This window comes from Aythya ferina (assembly GCF_964211825.1).
Source record: "Aythya ferina genome assembly, chromosome: 20".
In the NCBI taxonomy this organism is placed as follows: domain Eukaryota; kingdom Metazoa; phylum Chordata; class Aves; order Anseriformes; family Anatidae; genus Aythya; species Aythya ferina.
Genome location: NC_140318.1, coordinates 9464394 through 9487929, shown reverse-complemented (window position 1 = coordinate 9487929; position 23536 = coordinate 9464394). Strand labels below are relative to the sequence as shown.

Sequence of the window (23536 nt, the reverse complement as noted above, 5' to 3'; positions counted from 1 at the left end):
GGGGCACTTTTAATTTTTTCCAGTGGTGAAATAAGGCTATAAAGAGGAAGAAAATAGTAACAAAAAGTGCTTGTGAAGTTTTCAAGGAGGTACCTTGGCACAGCTAAAATATTTTGGTGCCAACTCACTGCTGATAAATCACCAGAAGTGCAGCGATGGTTGTAACTGAAGCAAAGGTAGCTCAGGCTGTTTTAAATGTGGATTGTTTAATACAGTCAGCAGCGTATCTGCTTGAGGAATCTATACCAAGGTGTTTTAAGCAATCATATCTTTAATGTGTAGCTACTTGTCTGAGCTATACTTAATACAGGAAGCCTTAATTGATCGAGTGCTTAACAAAGGCTTTCCCTAGTGAAGGGTTGGGAACAAAGGAGAAAATTGTAACACAGCTGATGTACTGAAGTGTTGAATGTAGACATGCATGACTTATAACAAAAAAGTCACCCTCTCTCTAGTCAGTTTCCTTAGAGGTTGACTTCCTTGAAATAGGATCATACAAAGACCAGATACGAAGGTTTTAAACCCATTTCTTGTGTGCATGTTAAAGGATGAAGACATGGGATAGTCAGAAGAGTTTACATATTTTTCAAATGAAATAACAGGAGATTTCATGTAAAATTCCCATATAAGTTTATCATGAAGCCAAGACTAAGCATGGAAAATTGTTACTCAGTGGAGTCTTTTTGATGGTGTTGTGAGCAGGTGTCCTACACATGATTTAGAAACCCAAAAGTGTTTTCAAAGCAGTAAGGTGTTCAGTGGTGTGACTTTCAGGCCAGAAGCAATGATTAAATTACATAGCTTCTTGCTATAATTCTTATGGTAATTGCCATGCCAAACCTGTGAGTGTTGACTGTCTGTAACATTTAGAAGCAAATTCTATGGCTCATTTAGAAATGGACCAGTAATCCTAACTTTAATCTCAAAGAATGAAGTCATTTATCTGCTTTTAGCAAATTACTTAAAAACCCACTCTTCCCTCTGCTGAAAGCCAGCAGACAGAGGTGCAAAAAGCAATGCTTCACACCATGGTACTCTTCTAGGCATGAGTCAACTGTACTCACCAAACGCTGCTTCTTGAGCTCAACCAGTATCAAATAAAGTCTTGCTGGTGATCAGCAACCCCGTCTAGTCCCACCTGCTGTGTGTCAGAATAAGGTTGCTCTTTGCTTCATGTTTTTCTTTTCGCTCCATGCAAAAGTAGTAGCAACTCAATCCAAAATTGTGCCCTTCGGAGGAGGTAGAAAGTGGTGAAGTCAAGCAATGTAATCCACGCAAATGATTTTGCCACTGCTGCTTTCCCTGTTAAACTCCTCAAAACTATAGCAACTGTTAGGCTGTCATGCTGCATTTTGAATGGAGAGGGGAGAACTAGAAGTTCTCTGCACAGAGTAAAGAGTTAATAAGCCCACAAATATTCTTTCGAAGATGTTCCTCTTACCTTACAAGGACATGCATCGATTTGAAAACACTGCTCAGAGACTGGAATTCTTTCTGCTCAGAGCTTATCGAGTTGCAGGTCTTCTGCATTTTCCTTCTTTCCCAATCCATCTCTTTCACACAGCACTGATTCTGAACATTTATTTTCTCCTGTAGTAAGCAGGCTTTGGGAATGGATTTAGCCTCTCTCTTTCAGCTCACTGTAACATGAATGTCATTCCTTGACACAACAAAGCTTTATGCACCTCAGGCTTCACCTTTCTGTAGAAGAAACACAGCAACAAGCCCTTGACACAGCTGGAAGAAGTAACCAGCATCCACAAAAAATGGCAACAACATGCATGGGAATTAGAGACCCCTGTGAGAGTGCGATGGCTAGTTTGAAGCGTCGATGGTTAATTCCTTTTTTTTTTTTTTTTTTTTTTTTTAACTTCTGTAGTCTGATTAAAGTGAGTTATTTGCTGTAATACACTCTCCTTTAGAGTACATTATGTCCTATCTCCCCTTGTCAAAGAGAAGGGGCACCATGTTTCTCTGCTGCTTTGCCTTTTTGTTCTGCTGGCCAGTTCTTCAGTAGAAGATGACTGCCATTATTTCCAGTCCTGTATTGTGCTGAGGTTTGTCAGTACTTAATGATCAGCAATTAATCTTTCTGCTGAGACACCCCTCACTCTACTATCCTAGCGAAGGCCCTGTGCCTTTGTTTGGAGGCTAGAAGTTGCTGATCTGATACTGTGTCTTTGTTGAATATCTCTTCTAATGTGGAGATACTATTGTTTGGAGGTTTTTCAGGCTTCCTAATTATCTTCTGCCAGTCTCTGTTAGTGATAACTAAAGGCAATGCAACTTCTGAGCCTCTGCTAAAGATGCTGCATGGTTTAAAAACAAACAAACAACAAAAAAAAAGTAATGATGTGATTTCTTTCTGCTGAACTATCTTACAAGCAGGTTTTAAAAGCCTTATAAAGCCCCACTGGGGTAGATATGTCTCTTCAGCTCCCTGGAGGATACAAGACAAATGGGAGTGACTGTCAAGGGAGAGGACTAAAGAGCAAGGGTGGAGGAGAGACAGGCTTGAGGCAATTGCATGGGTGAGATGTGGTTTTTGGTTATTTTAAAGAGACAGCAGAAGTGAACCATGGAAGAGGTATGTCTGTGGAGGGAGATATATTTGAGGCCCTGAATTTGGGGCAAAGGCTCAGCTGGTCCACAGAGTTGTCTCAAGACTGTACTTTGTAGGTGAAAATACATTGGTATCAAATTGTCACTTACAAATTCAGATGTTCCATTGGCATTTATCATCATGGTTTCTGAAACCTCAATATGGCTAAACCTGTCATCAGTCTGGCCATGTGGGTACGGGTGACTCTGGAACATCAGATGGCATCAGTACACCATTGCAAATCGTGATGTCCGTACAGGTCACAGGACCCCGAGGTGATCTGGAGACTTGGGGTTGTTCTTCAGCTTCTGTGCAAAGGGTGGTAAAGAGTAATGGCAAACTATTACAGGAACATGCAATCTGAGGCCACTTAGAAACAGGGGAAAATAGTAATTTATTTTCCTACGCAGTCAGAGATCTGTGAAGGGAACAAATACAGTGATTTTCCTCCCGCACTGGTACAAATCAAGCACAGAATTGAGTTGCCACCTAAGCAAATGAGCTTTCTTTACTGGAGTGTTTTAATTTTTAATATATATTTTTTCTTTAAACAAGAAGTGATTGAAGCTGACAGCTCTCTGAGCACTGACTAGTAAATGTGCTGGGTCTTCCTTAAGCAGACATCTCTCTTGCATTGTACTCAACTGGGTGTAGCTCCTAAAGAAAAGCTGCCTGCCTTCTGACCTCTTGCTAGCTCATTACTTTCATTGCTCACCACCTGCATGGCCATGTGTCTGCTCCCTGCAGTCCCACAGGGTAGCTTGTATTAGTCCATGTAATTACCAAATGCATTCTGAAATTCAGCTTCTCTTTGGGAGTGGCAGAAGAGCTCCTCTGGGATGTGTTTGCCTTCCTGGGCTTGTTTGTCACAAGACCTAAACATACATTCCAGCCCAAATGGTTGTGAATTTCCAGTGCAACTTGCTATCCTGTCGTATGGGTAAATAAAACCTACCTGTGTGGTGCAGAGGAGCCCATTTCAGATATAACATATAGCTCCTTAAATCACACTCCATGAGCAACGCAGGTTTTTTTAAAAGTCTATAGGAAATTGTTTACTGTATTAGCATCTTGAGCTTGTACTTCTGCCAGCACAGGGTTGCTTTGGGTATCACATTTGCAGGCCCTTTGTCCAGCTGCCTTTGGGAAGGGGACAGCTTGTCTAACCATCCCTTCTGTTTTACAGCAGTCAAATTCATTATTTATTGTCATCAACTTTTTTTTTTTTTTTTTTTTTTTAAACTCCTTCTGCAATTTTAACCCCAGAATACCAGTATAGCTGGTATATACCAGTACACCCTAGGCAAGACTTCAGAAGTACCTTTTTTGAAGTTTGAGGGAGATAGTTTTTGAACTAAAAAAGCCCATTTTAGTTGTCTGACCTGTGTTAATGAGCTTCAGAAAACACCTGAATTGTATTGTTTTCATGTTTGTGGGTGGTGGTTGTTTTTTTTCCCCTTCTTTTTGAAGGACTTCATGCCTATTAACAAGCAGATTGATAGCTCACTTGACATTTTTAACCCTCTCTCAGCACCATTGATTTCCTTCCCACCTTCTGAGTCTTTGGTACATTAGTTTGCATTTTCTTTTGTTTTCCTCTGCTTAGGTTCTGGTCTTCCTCAGTCCTGAATATTATTTTCCAGCCTTCTCAATTTGCTGTCTTATTAAAGTATCATTCACTCTCTCTCTCCCCCAGATGATTAATAAAGAGATTATGTAAGACTTGTGTGGTAGTACTGATCCCTCCAGTATTCCTCCAGACAGCTCTTTGATGTTTGGCTGTGGTTTGCTTTTATTTTTGTAGTTAGCCTTCTATCTAGGCTGGTTTAAATGGACTTTTAAGCAAAGTTTTATAGGAAGGCAGTATCAGACGTAATTTGGGATCTTATTAAAATATCTATGTCAAACATATGAAACAATTTGTCGTTTTTAATAATACAAGGAAGTGTACAGTTCACCAGCTGCCAATTCAATATTTTGTAATCTTTGATTGTCTTTTAGAAGATCCTTACACAATTTTACAGCAGCAAGCTAAAATCTGCAGTTCAGGCCATATGAACTGTAAGGTTTCAAGTTTTGGCGCAGCATGGTGCGTGCTGCAAATTGACTTGGGTGATGACATTTGCATTGTGAAACCTCAGGAAATTTGGTCTTCTTTCACACAGAAATGAGTCAGTTTCGATTGGGGGTGTGTGTGTTTTTTTTTTTTAAGTGTTCTTTGAGTTCTTGTTCTGTAGGAAAGTATAAACTCATATTTTGAAGACAAGATATACAGCAATGGAAAACCAGTGGTGACATCTCACGTACATTGCAGTTTGAACTGTGCTAGCCTGAAGTCCACTATAGCAACTTTGCCATGGATTTTATTTCGACAAAGATTTGACCTGATGGCTATTTGGTGACATTCTGTCCCTTGTGATGTGGCAGAGCTGATGTGTGCCACGGCCTCACTAGTGTTACTCTGTGCAATGAGACAGACCCTCTTCCCCTGGCTTAAATCCTGGTATTGTTGATGGAGACATAAGTGTGGCAATGGGCACCAAGCATCTTTCATTCCTTGGTGTCTCCAGTGGGGCTGGGCATGAGGGACCATCCTCTGCCGTGTGGAGACCTGTGGCCTCGCTTGGAGCTGAAGGAAGGTTCTTGCTCTAGAGACCTTCCTTGCGGGTGGTATCTTGGTAAAGAAACTCAAGTGGATGGCTCATTGTGAAGAGGAGGAAGTGCTGCAGTCTTCAGGTGGTTCATTTAACCTCCTTCCCTGGTTCTGTGAACCATCCCTTTTTTGACAGGCTTGGTGTAACTGGGTGATACAGCTGGGACAGAGGTTTGCTGCACCCAGCTCAGCGGGTTTTAGAGTGGGGATGCGATAAACCTGAGGTTGAGCCTGGCTGTTTTTCCTCTTACAGAGGAGGTCATGCTGGCTGAGGAAGACAAGAACGCAGAAGAGAAATCTCCTCTGGACGGTAGGTCGTTTTGCTGTGTGGTTTTCCTCCTGCAACACACGAGAGGTTCACCTGCTGTACGCTGACGTGGCTTTCTGCTGCAACCAGGAGGGTGTGAGCAACATGCTCTTGCATGCACTTGGAATAAGTCGGGCTAAAGAGTCCCTTTTCCTGTACCGGGCCTTTTTGAGGTTGCAGGTGGATGATGAGCAGTTATGACACACCACTCTGGGATGGGGATCTGCCCGCGGGGTGGCAGGGGCACCCGCCCCAAGCAGAGGCGGCTGTGCCTGGGGGTAGGCCGCAGGGCGGATGCCAGAAGAGAAATACGCTGAGTGAGAGAAGGCAGGGCTCTGAACCAAGGTTTCCAAATGGATTTGACAAAGAGACTAAGACCCCTGTTACTTGTAAGCAGTAAGACATAACAGGGTGTGGTGATCCTCTCTTCCGACGTGTGACCCTAGCGTGTCAGGCCGGCTGGAGCATTGGACACAGTGCAGCGAGGACGCGGGGTCCGCTCTCCCTGTGCCTCGAGACCGATGAGCTCTTAGGATGCGACAGTCAAAGTTCAGTTAAAGATTCTTCCCTCTCCCTTTTCTGACCATCTTTCGTCCTCCCATGTCTCCTCCTTTCCCCTCCCCTCCCTTTCCCCCCTCTTTTTTTTTCTCCTCCCATTCACTGTCAGGGAGGGCCGCCTCGGAAGGGCCGATTCAACAAGGCACGGCACCGGCAGAGACTAGCAGCGGCAGCAGCTACAACAGTGAGTGGATTGCAAATCACCAGGGGCTCAGGCGGCACAGCGGGGCAGCGCTCCCCCCTCACCCCGAGCGCCCAGGTCACCGGCGATGCTTCCCACCTGCTTTGGCTCCTTTTGCCCCAAGCTTGGTGGCTCCTGGGGCATCGCGCGCCCAGCCGCTGGCTTGGCTGGGTGACCTGCGCTCGGGGAGGGCTTGGGGATGGATGAGCTGGGGCTGCAGGAGGTCAGGGCTGAGGTGCACTTGGAAAATCTCCGTGGGTGTGTATGTGGGGGTGTGTGTGTGCATGGGTGTGTTGTCCAGCCTGTGGGTGTAGCCAGGGCTTGTAGTCTCGAGCTGCGATGAGTGCTAGAAGAGCAGGCTGAAGGGCTGAGTGCTGTAAGCAAACTGGAGGTGAGTGCAGGCCATGGAGCAAAGTCCCAGTTACGCTGAGGCTCCGTTCATCCAAGTAAGCTAAAGGAGCCTGGTGATGGTCCCAGCCTTGAAGCCAACTGGTATAGAGCAGCCCACGTCTCTGCTAGCAAACGGCCTCAGCCTCCTACACAGGGGTCATTGCATCCAAAGTGCCTGTAGAGATGGCATGCTCTAATTACTAAATTTAGGGTGTTTTTTTTTTTCTTTGGGGGGTATGGAAGGGAAGTGGGAATGAGGGAGAAGATAAAGGAGAAGGTGTTTGATTCACGTCAAGGAATGCAGTGAAACTTTGTTCCCAGGGTTGGTTAAGGTCCAGTGCTGGGTATGGCCCTGGGTGTGCTGGAGTTCAATGGGGCAGCTGCAACCTGGAGGGCCCCAGCACTGGTTGTTGCAGGGACTGAGGATCTAGCCCTGCTGCTGGGTGGGGAAAAAAAGAACAGAAGAGGTTATCTGCAAAAATTGGGTCCAGACCGCAGGTTGAGAGCATCCTGTCCTCTTTGAGCCTCTGAACCTGGGAGATGTTCTGGGGGCTTCCTTGAGGTGGCACAAACATGAACACTTAGCTGGAGAGGAAGGAGTCCATCTGTTTCTCTGACAAGGCAGGGAAATTGGTGTAGGTGAGGGGGTCCTCTCATACAAACACACATCCAGGTTAGCTGCTGCAGAGTGCGTGGGTTTGCTGTGTGTGCCTTCTGAACAGTTTGTATCACCACACCGTGGGGTGTCTTACTGCTGATAGCAAACGGTGCTTAGTTACTGTCTGTCTTGAAGCTGTTACAAAACTGTATCAACGTATTTTTTTCTGATAGTTCTCAAGGTTTGCAGGTAGGTGGTCGCGGGCCCAGCATCCACTCTGCTCCTGCGCTTCCCCGCGTGCACTGGGTGAGCAGTGCAGACCTCTCCAAGCCTTAGGCTGCAGTTCTCCTTCCCCGTCTTGTAAAACGGTGTAGCGGTGTTTATCCTCCCTGCTCTTGGACAAAGAGTGTTCTCAGAGAGCTAGGACATCCCCAGAGGGAAGGAATTGTGCAGTGGGTGCTATTAAGAGTGCGTTTGCTGCGTTGTAGCGGTTGTTTTCAACGTAGCATTTTTTGCTGCTTAAGGCATCACTCTGCGGTAAACGGTATCCGAGCCCCATAAATGCTAACTTCTTAATGGTGCACGCTGTAAACAACATTAATGTTTTTAATGGATAGAAGCACTCGTCTTGTAACCCACGGGGGCTCAGAAAGGTTCAGTGATCCTGCCCAGCCTTTCTGCTGTGCTAAAAGGTCCAGCAGCTGCAGTGACACCCCCCCACCCTACTGCGTCTGCCATGGGGTGAAATGTAAGCGTGCAGACCTGTGCCTGGCAAACCTTCAAGATCTAGAAGGTGAAATAAGTAACCACCCTGGCATCGCAGCATGCAGAGACCCTGCAAAGTTGTAGGCTGACCTTTTTGCTCCCGCTTACACCCTTGCGTGAGAGCTTTAAGCTGACATTGGGCAGTAAATGCTGGCCCTGGAGAGTGAGGGGTGGGGGAGAGAGAATCCACTCTGAAAGCTCACGGGGCGTTTTCTCTTTAATTTGCACACAGTGTTGAAAAGAGCTGCAATAAAGAAGAGCAAAAATGACCTGATTCATGCTGAAGAAGGTGAGGACCATTTCACAGACATTTGCTCCGTTGGTGAGTACTGGCTTCGCATTCCGCCAGGTTTAGATCTTCGGCTAAACGCGTTCATGTCCTGTTTCCTCCGAGTGGCTCCTTTGCTCCAGAAACTGTAGTTTCAAGAAGGGGAACTATCACTGCTCCTACAGCAGCACTCAGCTTTCCAAAGCCAAAGGCATCGTGGCTTAACCCACTCCCCTCGCTGCCCTGCTCAGCTCTCGCATGCTGCACCCTTTCAGAAAGCCCTGCTAAAACGCTTGGAGAAGCCATGCTGTGCTGGGCACACTGCGGTTCTGCTTGGAACATGCTCACGTATGCTAACAAAACCCAAATATGTCAAACGATGCCGCTAAGCCTCATCTGTTGTGGGGAGGAGAGGAAGTGGACAGACATCTGGTCACACCTGCCACTACAGCACAGAGTATGGCTTAGGAGCCTTTGTCAAGTGAATGGGCATTGGCAAATGCTAGGCAGTGGCCCCAGCTCCCTCATCCTTGCCTTAGAAGGGGTTCTTGTTGAGTTTTCCACATGTCTAAAGCCAGATATAGAGATATGCATGCATATGCATGCAATTGCCCCTGTGCCTCCGATGCAGTGTGGCATCCTGCAAAGTCTGCCACTGCAGGTGCAAATTTGGCATCTTCTTTGGTTTGCATGGGAGGCAGGCTCAGAGCACCCAGCACCTCTCTGTGCACCCAGCTCGGTGGAAATCAGCAGAAAAACCTTTCAGTTATGGTTTTTCCCTGCTGGTTGGAGAGACATCTTCCTGCCTGCTTTGGAGACAGTTATTTTGCTTATTCCTATCCCTGTTGTTCAAGTCTGTATTTTGTTTTGCTGCTGAAGCAGCAGATGTTCTCATTATCTTCCAAAGAAATGCCTTGGCACCCCAGTTACCACGAAGCAGCAAATCCTGGATGTGTAAGGGCAGCAGCACAAACAGTACTCCTGAGAGTACATGTCCATGTATGCTTGCAAGCATGAGCGCCTCAAATGCTCTTTGGAAATTTGGCATTAACCTTTTAAGACATTACAGCTGCTGCTGGATTTTTTTCCCCTTTAAATGAAGACCTGCTTGCAGGAAATGAGCACTGCTCTGCGTGTTCCTGACACCACCACTCTCTGTTGGACTGCCACAGGCTGCAGGTTTTGTGGCTAAACTGCTGACACTCCTATGCGAGATTTGTTGCTGAAAGAAGGTGAAACTGCAGCAGCCGTGTGCATTTTTTCTGTTTTGTTTCTGAGTAGCTCAGATCCCTGCATGGATAACACGGAATCATCATTTCTGGAACATTTGTTTATGGCTGCAATAATTATGAGATCTTTGCATTCACATCCAAGTCCCTCTAGGCTCTGGGCACCCATGCCACGCAAACAGATCTTTCAATTCAGCATTTCAGGTGGCAACGGATGACGGAGCATCTGGGCTCGTGGATAATCTGATGCAGAGCTGGGAACTGTCTCAGGAGCATATGGCAGGGAAAATAACAGCAGTGCTTTCCACCTTCTGTGAGTGGTTCATCCACTGGGGAGAAGTGTTTGTGATTTTGATTCGTGGAACAAGACTAAAAAGAAGAAATGGATAAAGCAAATACTTCTGCAGGCTCTTGAAAAGACTGAAGCTCTGCATAACAAACGATTGGATCGTATGGGTGATTATGCATGAAGAGTATGGTTTTGAGAAAAGTTTTTTTGGATGGTTTCCTTGAGCTATCATGTTTTGTTGATGGCAGCACAAGAACTGTGGAAGAACTAGCGATACAATTGCTGAACACAGAGAGAAGATGCAGACCAGAGGGGCAGAGACGTTGACAGGTCTCTTGCTGGCTGTTGCCTGAATACGTTGCACTTTAATTCAAACACAAGTACCTCAATGAGCCTTATAATTACATTATAAAGCTATATAGTGGTAAACACTTCCCACTGTGCTCTCTGGAGTTATTTTTAAAATTTATTATTTTCTTTCCTTCTGACTCCATGCCTTTTTTTCTGCGCTAACCAGCCTGCAGCTGTTGGTGCTGACTCCTTTTGGCTTCCCACCCTCCATGCTGAACTGGAGACAGGGCACTGTCTTGATTTCCAGACAATGAAATCTAGAAAAGAGGATGTTTTCCAGGTTTAAATCAATTTAAATACAGAACGTGGCCTGCTGCTGCTCTTTCCTGGAAGATCAGCAGAGCCAGCAGAGAGGGGGTGAAAGGGCTGCAGACTATTCCTGTGCAAGTCTGAAAGTATGGACTGGCTTGGATTTCTGAGAGGTCTTCTTCTACTTAACGCTATTACAATACAGCTGTAGCCTATGTTTTTAACCTGTAGTTCATTTTATTACCTACAAACAGTAGATGAGCACTATTACTTCTATTACTCTTTTTTAAGCTGCCAAAGGAAGGATATCAAACAACACCAGAACACTGAGTTTTTCAGTGAGGCATTTGTTCAAAGCCTGGCCAGGAGCAGCTCTGCACTTGGCATGTCAGCGGATGGCCAGAAATCTGGAATGAAGCACAGAGCTTGCTTTCTGTTAGGGAGCCGGTGCAGCACGCTCCTGTGGGGCTGCGAGGCGTGGAGAACACACCTCTGTCACAGCTGGATGCTCCATCCCTCCGATGGGTGCGGTGTTTGGTGTTACTGCAAGATGAAACAGGGCGAGATTCGCACCCCTTCCATGCTTGGAAGTGTTGAAATGTAAGCGAGTACACAGGGAAAAAAAAAAAAATTGGCTGCTGCAGCCTGAACACTTTGTTCATGAAACTCAGCCATCTCCAAGGAGAGCTCGTGCGAGTCACCTGCTGTCACGGAGCTTGGTCCAAGATGGGATGGTGCGTGTCCTGGTCAGCCCTACCCGCTGGCAGGCAACATCTGATGATGGGGAAGGGCATCAGCGTGCTGCCTTGCCACGAGCCGTCTTGCAACAAGGCTTGCTGACAATCAGGGGGGTGCCAGCATAGCGTGAAACAGGTAGTGGACAGCCTGTGGCCATCACGACCTGCCCTGCTTGCAACAGCGTCTGCGGCTGTTGCAGAGGAACTCCAGCGGGTGCTGATTTCGCCTGCCTCAGCACTGGCCTTTTCATCGCTCGTTTCAGCAGTGCTCGTTTCAACAGTACCTCAGGGGGAGAGCTTACATTAGGAATCATTTCTTCCGTCAGCTTCCTATTATTAAAACATTTGACTCTCTTCCAAGGTTTCAGACCAGACTTGAAATGTAGCTGATATAAGCAGAATTGATACAAAGCTGTGCCCAAAATATGATGCATGGAGACAGACTGAGCCCTCTGCTGCAGAGAGACATGAAGTCAGAGAGTAAAATAAGGAGACTTTGGTCAGTTTGGTAGTTAGGGCTGGGGCTTTGCCTGGTTCTTGGAGCAGGGGATAGAGGGACAAGGTGCCAGCTGCACAGCTCCAGGATGATGTGCTCCACACTGGGGACACAAACACCCCAGGTCTTGCCGTGACTGCAGTCAGCCAGGAGCCCAATGGACATGAGTTAAACTGGGACATTCAAGATAGCTTCGGGGAGCTTGAAGCCCAGTTCCTTCTGAATACGGAGCTGAGCACTAATCCATGAAGCTCTATAATCCCAGCCTTCATCCCTCGCAAAGTCATTGCAAGCGAGATGCCCTTGCTCTGCCCATTCTCAATGTGCCCAGCTTTCTGCTCAGCTGTGTTTCTGGTGCTTGGGAGTGGGTCTGCACTCCCCAGAGCATCCTCTGGCCTTTTGCCTGCTGGGATGTGGTGTGGTGACTCTTATTTCTGTGCCCCACTGCCCAGGGTCTCCTTTTGCCCGTGCCAGTTTGAAGAGTGGGAAGAACGAGAGCTCGTCCTACTTCCGGAGGAAAGAGAAAATGTTTCGGTTCTTCATCCGGCGCATGGTGAAAGCTCAGAGTTTCTACTGGATCGTGCTCTGCGTGGTCGCCCTCAACACGCTCTGCGTGGCAATGGTGCACTACGACCAGCCGGAGAAGCTCACCACTGCGCTGTGTGAGTACCGGGGGCTGCAACTCTCTTCTAAGCAGGTCTTGTGTTTTTGGCTGCTCACAGCATTTCTGAGGTCTGTTTTGGGGGCTTCCTGTCACCATGACCCATGGGGCTTCCCATAACCCTCAGAGTAGGGTCACAAATGCATTTATGAGTGCCTCTAGTAATTCAAGGGTTGTTGAGTCATATAATTCAGACAAAAAAAACCACAACACATCAGGACACAATATCCATCTGAGATGACACGGGAACGTGATCTTTAACTTTACCTGAAACTCCAAATTCAACCACGTGTTAGTCTTGTACCACTGCAGGAGGATTTGTTCTGTAGGAAGCTTTGTGAAAGGAGGGGTGAAGAGTGCATGCTGGGGCAAATTGAAGTTGCTCTGTCTAATCATCAGCTGCTTAGAGAACTGCAGAATCCATGCCCCTTTGCAGCTGATCTGCATCCATGGGTGATTTGTATTGCGAATATAGTTAAAGCTCTGTCTGTGCTGGTGTCCCTGGGATAACAAACAGCATGTGCCATGACCAGGGCTACTTGGGAAGAAAAAACATGTCCATATGTGTTTACAGAATTGTATGCTAATTCATCACAGTTTTAGCAATTATTTCTATATTCTTTAAAGAGTTGCAATTTTACAGATCTTTTTCTTGCTAATGGCATGTGGTCAGATGGGATACATGTCATGGTGTCTGTCTGTGAAAATATGTGCAGTAGTGATAGAAATTATATCAAACGTGCTGAAGCAAAAAAAAAAAAAAAAGTCTAGGAAAAAATCAAACAGTCTGACTTAATAACTGTGGCTTAGATCATTAAAGTTACTTATCCACCTAATTTTCATTGATTTCTCTGAAATTACTTATTTAAATATTTCTAGACCCAGATCTTCAGGTCTAACATTATTATAAAGAAGATAACTTTTGAAGTTTTTCTTTTATAGACCTAAAAGGTCAAGAATACTAGCTGTTCTAACTTCAAAAAAGCTCCCTATTAATGTTTGCTAAAATATTTAATGCCACCAGGTAACTGAAGATGTAATGAGATGCATAAGGAGGACAGAAGCTCCTTTCAACTGTTTCTCTTACGAGATTTAGATAGAAAAGACAGGCCACACAGAGAAATCTGTCTTGCCTATTCGTTTCCCAAATTTAACAGAGGAAAGCTAGACTGGCAGAGTAATTAGAAGTTTGAGGCTTAGGATTTTCTCTTGAATTAGGACTAAATGTCTAGGAGGAAAAAAATAAAATACTTTAAGTCTTTCAACTCAGAAAAGAAGTATTCAGATTTCCAAAGTAAGTTTTGGGAGCACCTTACTCAGTAACTTTTCTAAGAGAACATTAGGAAAGCCATGAGCCAGCAATTTCTGCTTAATATTCTCATGTGAGTAGGAAGGATTGCTTGTGCTGATTAGAATGAAAGGTGCACCTCCAGGTGGGAAATGTATTTGTTACAATCAGCGTAAATTAGGCTCCCTACCTTGCTCAGCGGCAGACAGTAGGGAAGGTTGGAACTGTGCTCTGCCCAGTATCAGGGATTGGGGTGGGTTCATCTTTCAGATGCTCTGGACAAGTCCCTACCACCCAATTTGTGAATTACTTTCAGAAAAACATGGGTACCATACTTTAATTTCTCTATGCTACAATACTACCTAGCCAAGAGCAAGTGATCCCAGTGAGTTATTCCCATCTTCATGGGGCAAGTTATCATTTTCATAGAATAATATTTCGCACTAATCAAGAGTTTATTATAGGAAGCAGAGAATATTTTATGCCATAAAGTACATGTGTGGGCTAGCTGGTTATTTATTGCAGTCATGGTAAGGACTGGACTTGGCTCCTCTCTCTCCTGCATACACCGACTGCAGCCAGCCTGGTTACCTTGGCACCAAACACATTTGTGAATGATCTATGGTTCAGTCCTCAAGAAATGCTTCTTGAAAGTCTTCCTATGCCCAAGATTCATTCAAAAATCCATCAGATAAAGGCAGGGCAAGATATTACAAAACTGGGAGATTTTATACAACTCCTGGAAATACTTGGCGAAATCTTTTAACTGTGCAAGTGACAGAGCTTAAAAGTGGCTTTAAAGTTAATCCATGATGAGTGAACTTCCCTGAGGAGGAGCAGGACTTGACTGGTCTGATGCAGAGCAAGAGAGAAGCAGCCAATGCTAATTAGGTTGTTTCATGGAAGGTGCTCGGAGCTGGGCTGGTGGGGAGTTGTATGAACTGTGACAGGGGGACAGGAGTGTGGTTGAAGTCTGCAAGGATCTGCTAAGCCACAAAATGCTACCCAGGCACGTCTAATTCAATTATACCTGTCCCTCTGGGGATCATTTAATTACTTTACAAATTAATTTTACCTAAAGAATGGCTGGTTAAAGCCTTACAGGTCTGCATTGATTTATTTTCCTCTGGTCTTTTCTTTTAACTTTTCTGCTGTTGAGTTGTTCTGATTAGGTTTCTCTGCTTGATATTCCGTGTTGCTGCAACTGCTTTGAAAAGGAACAGTGGGAGCTTTACAAAGGGACTTGGAGTTTGTTTAGTCTCATTGAAAGAGCTGGCTATTCACCCTGATGGGAAACTCCTGGAATTCTTGGGGTATGGTGCATGACAGGACATACTTCATGCTTCCACAGCTATGCTCAAATTAGATGGGAAAATTTCCTTCTCAGTGTGAAAAGGACTCTGGTGCCATGTTGAAGTGAGTTTTTTCACACCGCACATGTATGCTTGGCATGTGCTGCTCTCCAGAGCATGGACCTTCAGTTAAATAAGTTGCAGTTCCCTATAGAAGGATATCCATGATCATAATTTGCTTGCACTTATCTACACCAAGAGAATTCTGTCAGAAGACAACTCTATAATCTAGCACAGATAACCATCACTTGAGATCTATTTGCAACAAAGACCTTCATCAGCAAGGACAACAACCATAAAGTCCGTAACGTAGGTACATAGTGGAGGTGCAGCATTTTAAGGGTTTTCTATTCAGAACTGGGCCCTCTAAAATATGTATGTTGTAGCTTGAGCAGAACTTACAGGACTGATATAAAAGCAGCTGAATGCATTTCTGTGCTATGCAGGAGGTCAGCAGAGGTGGTGGTTGTCTCCTCTGCTCTTGGATAAAGCTATGGAAGAAAGTTGGAAAGGTAGGGCTGTGGAAGCTTCGGCAGGATGAGTTTTAGGGACTGCAATGAGAAGATTTTAGGATTAAATCACTAAGTTTTCCCTTGGGAGGATGGGAGCCTTCTCATCAGGCTTTCCTTTGCCTGTGGCTGCCCTCCATGAAGGAACTCTCTCTGGGTTTCCCTGGCTAACACTGCAGTGATCTTTAGCTTGCTTCTCAGTTTCTGTCTAAAAATGAGTTCCAGAATGCCTCCTTTCTGATAAATACAATATTTGAAAACAGTATTTTAGACATTATGGCCTGAGAACATCTTCCCTGTGTGCTGTGCTATGCTGAACCATGTGTTTGATGCAATTAGGCCTTTTTGATGATATTGTGTTTGCCTTTGAAGTAGATAGCCAACTCCCTCTGGATATAAACATGCAGCATTTGCAATTGCAGGGAAAAGGCTTTCTGAAACGAGCATATTTATTTATGTCTGCTGAACATTTCACGTCTGCCTTGTCAGAGGAAGAAGTTGTACTTCACTGAGGTTCTCCTCCTGGTTGCTTTAATGTACGAGGAGGAAGAGCAAAGGAAACTGAAGTGGCAGGCTCAACACCTGCTCCTAATGTCATCAGACTTGGAGCCGGGGCAGAAATGGAATTAATCCATTGGTGATTGACAAAAAAGAGCCACTAACCATCTAATTCAAAAGTATGGGGCAAAGAGATACTAGCGTGGTCTTTGCCAATAGTACAAATCTTAAATTAAATAAGAGTATTTGTATCAAACTTTTTTTACTTCAATCACATTACAAAATGCTTCTGTTTAAGGCAGATTGAATTACTTGTGGGGTCTGAATACCAGGAGGTCCAAACAACAAAATTGTATTTTCAATTAAATGGGCAGGGCCATGTCAGAAGAAATCACATATCTGATCCATCAGCTGGAGGAGCTGATTCATTCTGAGTCAATTCCTTTTGCCCGAGGAGTTCACTATGCCCACATTTTCCTTGCCTCCATCCCTTGTCCGTGCAGTGCTGTGATGTGTAGCACCTGGTGTCTGCTGAGGCCCAGCTATCACTGCGAGCTCCGCTCTAGATGGACGGCATCTGGTATGAAAGGATGAGTTGGGCTCTTCTTTCAAGAGAGGCAAAAGGAAGTTGTTCCTTGGTTATTGAGTTTCTTGCGTGTTTCTTTTGTTTTAATATTGAATATTACTTGATTCTATTTTTCTTAGGGCATTTGCTTGCTGCTTTTCTCCCATGATAATCCGGCCTTGTATATATTTGTTCAGGTTGTGTCTGTCCGATGACAAAACATTGCACTGGATGATAATTGTTTTGTTTAGTTTTGTTTTGTTTATTTATTTGGAAATGCTTCTGCTGGATGGGTGACTGAACATTAATCCTTGTTTCTTTCCTCCTTTTTCTTCTTACAAAATAATAGCAGTTATCCTGGCAAAGTGCACTGGGATATGTTGGTGAAAATTGTAATAAAAATTCTACCTTGTTTTTTTTTTTTTTTTTTTTTTAATTTTTATTTTTATTTTCTGAGCATACGTGAAATGTAACTCTTAAAGGTGAGTCTGCTGGATAAATAACAATGTCCCCACCAAAGTGAGATACAAAGGGGTGAAGCCTGTGCAATGCTTTCCCTGAACCCTCTCTACAACCCCTCCCTGCAATTCCATTGTCTGCCAGCTAAGCAAGGCCATCAGTTTTAAAGCATTGGTTTGACATCGATCCTTGTAATAAGAGGACTTCACGCTGAAGACATTCAAATAAATGTCATCAGGCTTGCTGAGCTCTGCTGAGCATGAAACCTAAGATGGGAGCTCTAACTTCCCAGCGAGAGAGTGACTCCGTAAACGGCATAAATGCTGGTGCAGGTTTTCCCTCGGGGCTAATGAGCGGAAGAGGTGACAGCAGCAGCACAAATTCTTCTGTGTTCTGGGAAGATGTATCTGGTTTGCTAGGGGAGTGTTTCATTCTGCTTCTTATTTCCAAAGACTGCAGGGTGCAGAATGGAAGTTGGCTACTGTCTAAGTGGCTGATTTACAGCAACAGCTATTAATAATTAAGGATTTTAACGTTCTTGCTACTTGCAATCTTTTTAATTGTGTGCAAGGAAATTTGATACCGTTGAACACATTTTGAGAGGTTCTTTGTTTTTTCTGTGTGTTGGTTTTGTTTTTCTTGATTTCATATTCTTATATTATTACTATCTAACGTCACGCCTGACATTAGCTCCTCTGGTCTCTTTCTCTGCACTTGGATAGTCAAGTGTATTGTCAGGGTAACTCAAAAATTCCCACTCTGGAATCCCTTGTGTTGAAGAGAACTTTTTGCTTACTGATTTGCTACAGGTCTTTCCAGGAAGGAGAGAACTTTAGCATGGTGTGGTGGGAACATGCTTCTCCTAGCAGGTTCCTGGCACTACGGAAGGTGGAGATGTGCTGCTCCTTTGTGAGTCCATGCCACCGCAGTGCCCCCTGAGCGCCGAGACCCAGCAGATAGAACCTACCTGTTGGTAGCAAAAACACTGAGAAGTGTGCAGATCTCATATTTTGTCATCCTATTCCTCAAATGTGAACTTTGCCCTTTATAATCTCCTTTAATGCTATTACTTCTATTTACAAGGAGACTAGGTTACATGGAGTTATTAATACTCTCCCAGTATTTCCTCCCCTCTTGTAAATGTTGGCAGAAGCACCCTTCTAGGCTACCCAGTAAAGTGTTAATAAACCTTCCTCATCTACATAGTGCTTCCTGCATTTCAGTTAGCATCATGCCCTTGATATTTCATGACTGTCTCCATTTGAAATGTAAAATCCCTCTTTTAATCTTTGATAGTGGAAGTGCGCTTTTCAGGCCATTTCAAAAGACGAGCATCAGTGCAAAGTGGACCAGAGCCAAATGCACTTGCTTGGTATGAATGTGCAAGGCAAAGACCTGAGCAAAAGCCATGCAGTTTGAAAGGGCCCTTGTTCCCTCCCTGCTCCTTCCCCACGCTTGTTAGCTGAAGCCATGTATTCCAGGAGGCATACAAAACACTGGGATTTCAGATTAACTGAATTTTTCCCTGTAGCAACTTGCATCTGTTGCCCCTTGTCTGTGCACCTTTGAGAAAAGTTTGGCACCATCTTCTCTTTATTGTTCTTGGAATCATAAAACTTGATTTACAGAAGTCTTCCCTGTAGCATCTGCATGCTACAATATCTGAGAAGCTTCTGTGGCAGTAAGCAACATGACTGGTCTTTACCTTTTGAAGTTTGAACCTTTCCTTCCCCTTTTCTCTAGAGGGAGAGGTTTGCCGTGTGCCATTTGGTTTGTGTTGGTATCAAGGGGATTTTTAACCTTATGTTTGTTTTTAATGTTCCATTGTTTCTGTTGCTCATTGGCTTCCAGACCTAACTTGCATAACTCAAAATGCCAAAGGCAATGTTTTCTGTAGCTTCAAGTCCTAAAAAGCCTGATACGGAAGTTGAAAACTCCAGCTATGTTCTTTCTGCCCTTTGTTTCATCATAGGTGATAAATTCTCCCATCAAAATCTTCACAGCCTATTTGCTTGTGATATGTGAAGCAGAAGGAAACTGAACTTGCTCTTCCATAATTATATAGTTATGCAGGCGTAATAAAAATAAAAGTGGCTGTGTGCTAACAGTAGACCCAACACCTCTGAATCTGAGCTCACAGAGGCAGCAGCTCTGTTGGGTAAGAAGGTATTTTTATCGTGAGAGAATGTTATAAAAGCTTACACCCCACTTCCAAAAATGCCCATCTCACGTAGGTACAGAAGCTCCAAACATGCATTTGCAAAACATCTGTGCAATTAAATTAGACCTTTGGAAATTTTAGACCCAGAACTCTTTCAAAATTCCTTTACAAAGAGGATGATGATATTTAATGCTCATGCCAACCTTCCCACAGTACACATGAAACATTGCCTTCCCAATACCTCAATCTGAATGCAGCTCACGCTCATATCGAAATATTTATGTGAAACTCTCCTCAGGGTCTTGTTTGCCATTGCAAAGGGATTTTCTTCTGGCAGGAGGAAGTCTGTATTGTGAAAAATTACTGTTGTTTCCTGCATGAAGAACTCTGCCTACCAAGGTCTTGTGGACTAATTTAATCTCTTTTCTGGTTCCTAGATTTCGCAGAGTTTGTTTTTCTGGGTCTGTTCCTTACTGAGATGTCTTTGAAGATGTATGGACTGGGGCCAAGAAATTACTTCCACTCTTCATTCAACTGCTTTGACTTTGGGGTGAGTAGGCTTCAGCTGCATGGATCAAGTGTGTGGTCCCCTATTATTAAATGGGGCTGGGCGTTTAAGACTGTGTATGGGAAACGGTGCTACAAGGGTGTCTTTCCAGAGAGCAGTTGTCATATAAATTAGATGCAGGGAAACACATTAAGCTTTCCCTAGTTAACATCCTTCTTGACGAAATGTGACAGCCGGGAATTTCACTTCCGCAGGAGTTATGGGGTGCTCACAGCATCAGCACCAGTAAACGCTCTGATTAATGTGAGATTCTGTCTCCCATTTAAATGAGGTGACTGAAAGACAAAAAGCCCACACATCTTATTCCTCATCTCCCCTGTTGTCCCTTCAATGGCCTTTATGTCAGGATATATAGGCAGAACTTTTCAGACATGAGCACCCAGAAGCAGAGGCTGAAACACATAATGAGGTGACAGAAAGGCTCAAATTCAGATTGTTTCACTGTAGAAGTTCAGGCTCTCCCTTTCCTGCTAAAACTATACCTGTAGCATGTCAATAGAGGGGCCAGTTTTGACACAATTGTACATGAGCATTGCAGGTAGATGTTTATTTTAAAAAAGCTATTAGTCTGTATTAACTACAGACTAATTACCTAGGCTTAACTAGGCTTTTTATATCTTTAGTGTGGGGTGAGCACTGGTCCTAGAGCACGAATCAGGCTGTAAGTTTTCTTTAACAACACAGATGTGATGCTTCTGATTCAGCCATGAGCAAGGGGAAAACAGTTAAGTTCACTGTAGCCACCATCCAGTCCTTCTCTCCAAGATGGATTTAGTTTGTTGTTTCTAGTCTTAATCTGCCAAAATGCTTAGAGTGATTCTTTTTTCCCTATGGGCTAAAGTCCTTGTTTCAGCACTGCTCCCACACAGGAGGAGGAGGTATTTTTGCATTTGGTGTGTGACAGCTCCTAAAGCCAAGACTACACCTAGAGCTACCACATCCTCTTGTTGGCAGCAGTGTCAGGAAAGCTCAGAGCTAAACAGACTGAGGTCAAACCCAAAAGTCATCTGTGTCTGCCTGCCCTGAGTCCCTGCTGTGTGGGACTTTCATCCCTGGGTGCCCCTTGCAGTGATGGGGGATCAAAGCGTTGAGATACGCTGTGCAGATCTTTGTGCCTTAGTGGTTATGCAGCCAGAGACTTCCATGAACAGAAACCAGATCCCAAACAACCCAGACAATGTAAGATAACTGGATGTCTGCACACTTAGAGGTGGCGCCTAATCCAAGAGCCAGAGAAGCTTCCCTCAACTGGAGCACCCAACTCACAGCAAAGCTCAACTGCCATGCTATGGGGAGTGCAGCACTTCCCATAAACTTTGCTTTTTAAGCATAAACTTTTTATTTTAAGCTTAAGCTGGTGTTTCCCAGGGGGTAAAGCTGTTGATCTGTTTCTAATTCTGCCTCCTTTAGAGAATCCGCTGGGATCCTACTTTCTGTCTGGGTTTCTGCCTCCTCACCCACCTTCCAGCCCCCAGAGCTAATGCTGCTCCTGCACCCCACTGCAACATCACACAGATCTGTAGCCAGTTTAGTCTGACAAACCATCATGATGAAATGGTTCAAAAGCAAAAAGAGAAACAACAAAACAGGACAACATCAGTCTTGGGAGAAATGGTCCAGTGGGGTCTCATGTGAAACCACTCCCAAGAGGCCATGCTGGGATGCCAGGGAAGTTAATTATTAATGTAATATGTGGAGTGACTAAGGAAAGGTTATTGCTGGTTCATGAGGGATTCCCAAGAGTCACAGACTGCAGGAGAGAGATATTAATTCCTTCTTTTTGTAATGGGAGTGATTGGGTGAGCAATTCCCCTTTTTCCACTACATTTTCTTCATCAGGGCACAGCATTTCATGCAGAGCGGCTGCATGCCGTGCTGCATTTTTCAAAAGACATCCAGGTGTCTGCTCACGGAAGGGGTTTGCAAGATGCTGAGGGTCATGGTACTGCTCAGGTACCCAGGCACAGCAGCTCATGTCCTGCCGTGCTGTTAACGCTGCCTTTCTCATCAGGATCCAGCTGCTCCCTGGGGTCTGGTTGTAACGTGCTAATGGTGTGCGTCACACAACTGGGGACCACGGTCTGTGTGAGCTCTGAAATATGCTAAGTTAATGCAAATAATAACACTAACTGGCAACAAAATGCCTATCTTCTCTTATTAACTGTGCAATAGCCTGTGTTGATATAATCACCCTTTCCAATTGTGCTTAACCCATTATTATTTTGTCTTTTTTAATAGAGGATTTCAGAGAAAATTTCTTATTATTTATTGAGGTTAATTCTCTGTCAACCTTAGAACAAACAAAAATTGTTTAAAATTAAAAACAAAACAAAGCTAAAACCCTTGGCTGTGGACAGTTCTTTCAATAACTGGAGCCTGAGCGCCTGGCAGACAATTGGATGTGCATGCTAGAGACTTTTTAGGCTCTCTTAATAGCTGTTATCTTAATCAGTCTGCTAACAACTCCGAGTTGCCAGAAGATTCTGGTAATTTTGCACAAGGTTAATGCTGGGCTGTTCTGCAGTGCCACAGCCAAAGCTGTGGTGCTTCTGTTGGGATGGGGAGGATGGGGTGGGGGCCCCCTGCATCTCTGGTGGCTGCCTGGACTGGACACGTGGGGTGAGCAGGTGAAGTAGTAGTACAAATGGTATTTGCAGTTGTGCCAGTGTAGATTTAAAAAAAAAAAAAAAAAAAAAAAAAAAGTGTAGTGGTGTCCTTCAAGAAATGCTATTTTGAGGTAGTTTGCTTGTTAGAGAAGAAAGCAACAAGTTCCTATCTGTTCTACCCTACTCTAGTTATTGCCCCTTTTTTTAGATTGGACTGCAGAAAGTTAGAACCAGGCTTTTTTTTTTTTGCTTTTTTTTTTTTTTTTCTCAAAATTGCACTGTAGCTTCCGCAAGAAAGCCATCATAGTACACACTTTGACTCTTCAGCTCTCGGCCTCTATAGCAGCACCACAAAGAATGCAGGAAATGTTTTGCCTTCTATAAAATGGATTTCTCTTGCAGGTCATCGTGGGAAGTATCTTTGAAGTTATTTGGGCTGCGGTGAAGCCTGGTACCTCATTTGGCATCAGCGTACTGAGAGCTCTTCGACTGCTGAGGATTTTCAAAGTCACAAAGTGAGTCCAGCTCCTGTTCTGCTCCCATTCGACTTCTAGTAGTATATGAGTTCTGTATCACCAGCCCCACAGAAAATAGTAGTGCTTTCCACATGTGTTAATAATAAAAATAATGATAATACAGTAACAATAACAACATAAAAACACCCTGTAATTGGCAGCACAAAGGTCTGTCAGTTCTAACATCCGACATCTGTAATGGCCTTAGTGGGTGTGGGAATGGAAGAAAACAGCAGAAGCAGAATTGCCCTTCCCTTGGCTGGGCATTCCGGGTTTCTGGCAGTCAGAAACTAGTGAGTTCCTAGGAAGTTGCATCTCTGAGGACTTTTAACAGCCCTTTCCCCAGCATCACTTACATACAGGTTTGTCTGACACAGTTTTCAGCCCTTTTATACCCTTGGGGCAGGGACGCATGAGAGCATCCTGCTTTTCTTTGGCTTTAAGCTTCCTTACAACAAGAATCTCAGTAGGAGATCCCTCGTTTCTTGTGGTAGAATAAAAAAGTTTATTTAATTTCTAACCTCCACCAACTGATCATTTATCTGCCGCTGACCTGGTGATAGTTCCTTAAAGGTTTAGATCTGATGGGCTGAGTGAGCTGAGCTACTCTGACTACTGCTGGGTAGGGAATGCTGATGACCAAACCACAACATTCACACAAATATGAAGCGTTGCCACTCT

The 23536-nt window shown here is 44.4% G+C and overlaps 1 protein-coding gene across 14 annotated transcripts in view; it reads left to right on the top strand.

Moving 5' to 3' along the window:
• CACNA1B (calcium voltage-gated channel subunit alpha1 B) overlaps positions 1-23536 on the top strand; it is a 302614-nt gene that overhangs the window by 168198 nt on the left and 110880 nt on the right. For 10 of the 14 annotated variants that reach the window (XM_084494378.1, XM_084494376.1, XM_084494383.1 and 7 more), the window contains 6 exons: positions 5509-5565; positions 6230-6304; positions 8287-8376; positions 12126-12335; positions 19604-19716; positions 22743-22855. In XM_084494378.1, coding sequence (XP_084350504.1) covers positions 5509-5565; positions 6230-6304; positions 8287-8376; positions 12126-12335; positions 19604-19716; positions 22743-22855 — 658 coding nt within the window. The remainder of the gene's footprint in view (positions 1-5508; positions 5566-6229; positions 6305-8286; positions 8377-12125; positions 12336-19603; positions 19717-22742; positions 22856-23536) is intronic. The other 4 variants (XM_084494375.1, XM_084494382.1, XM_084494379.1 and 1 more) reach the window with 3 other exon arrangements.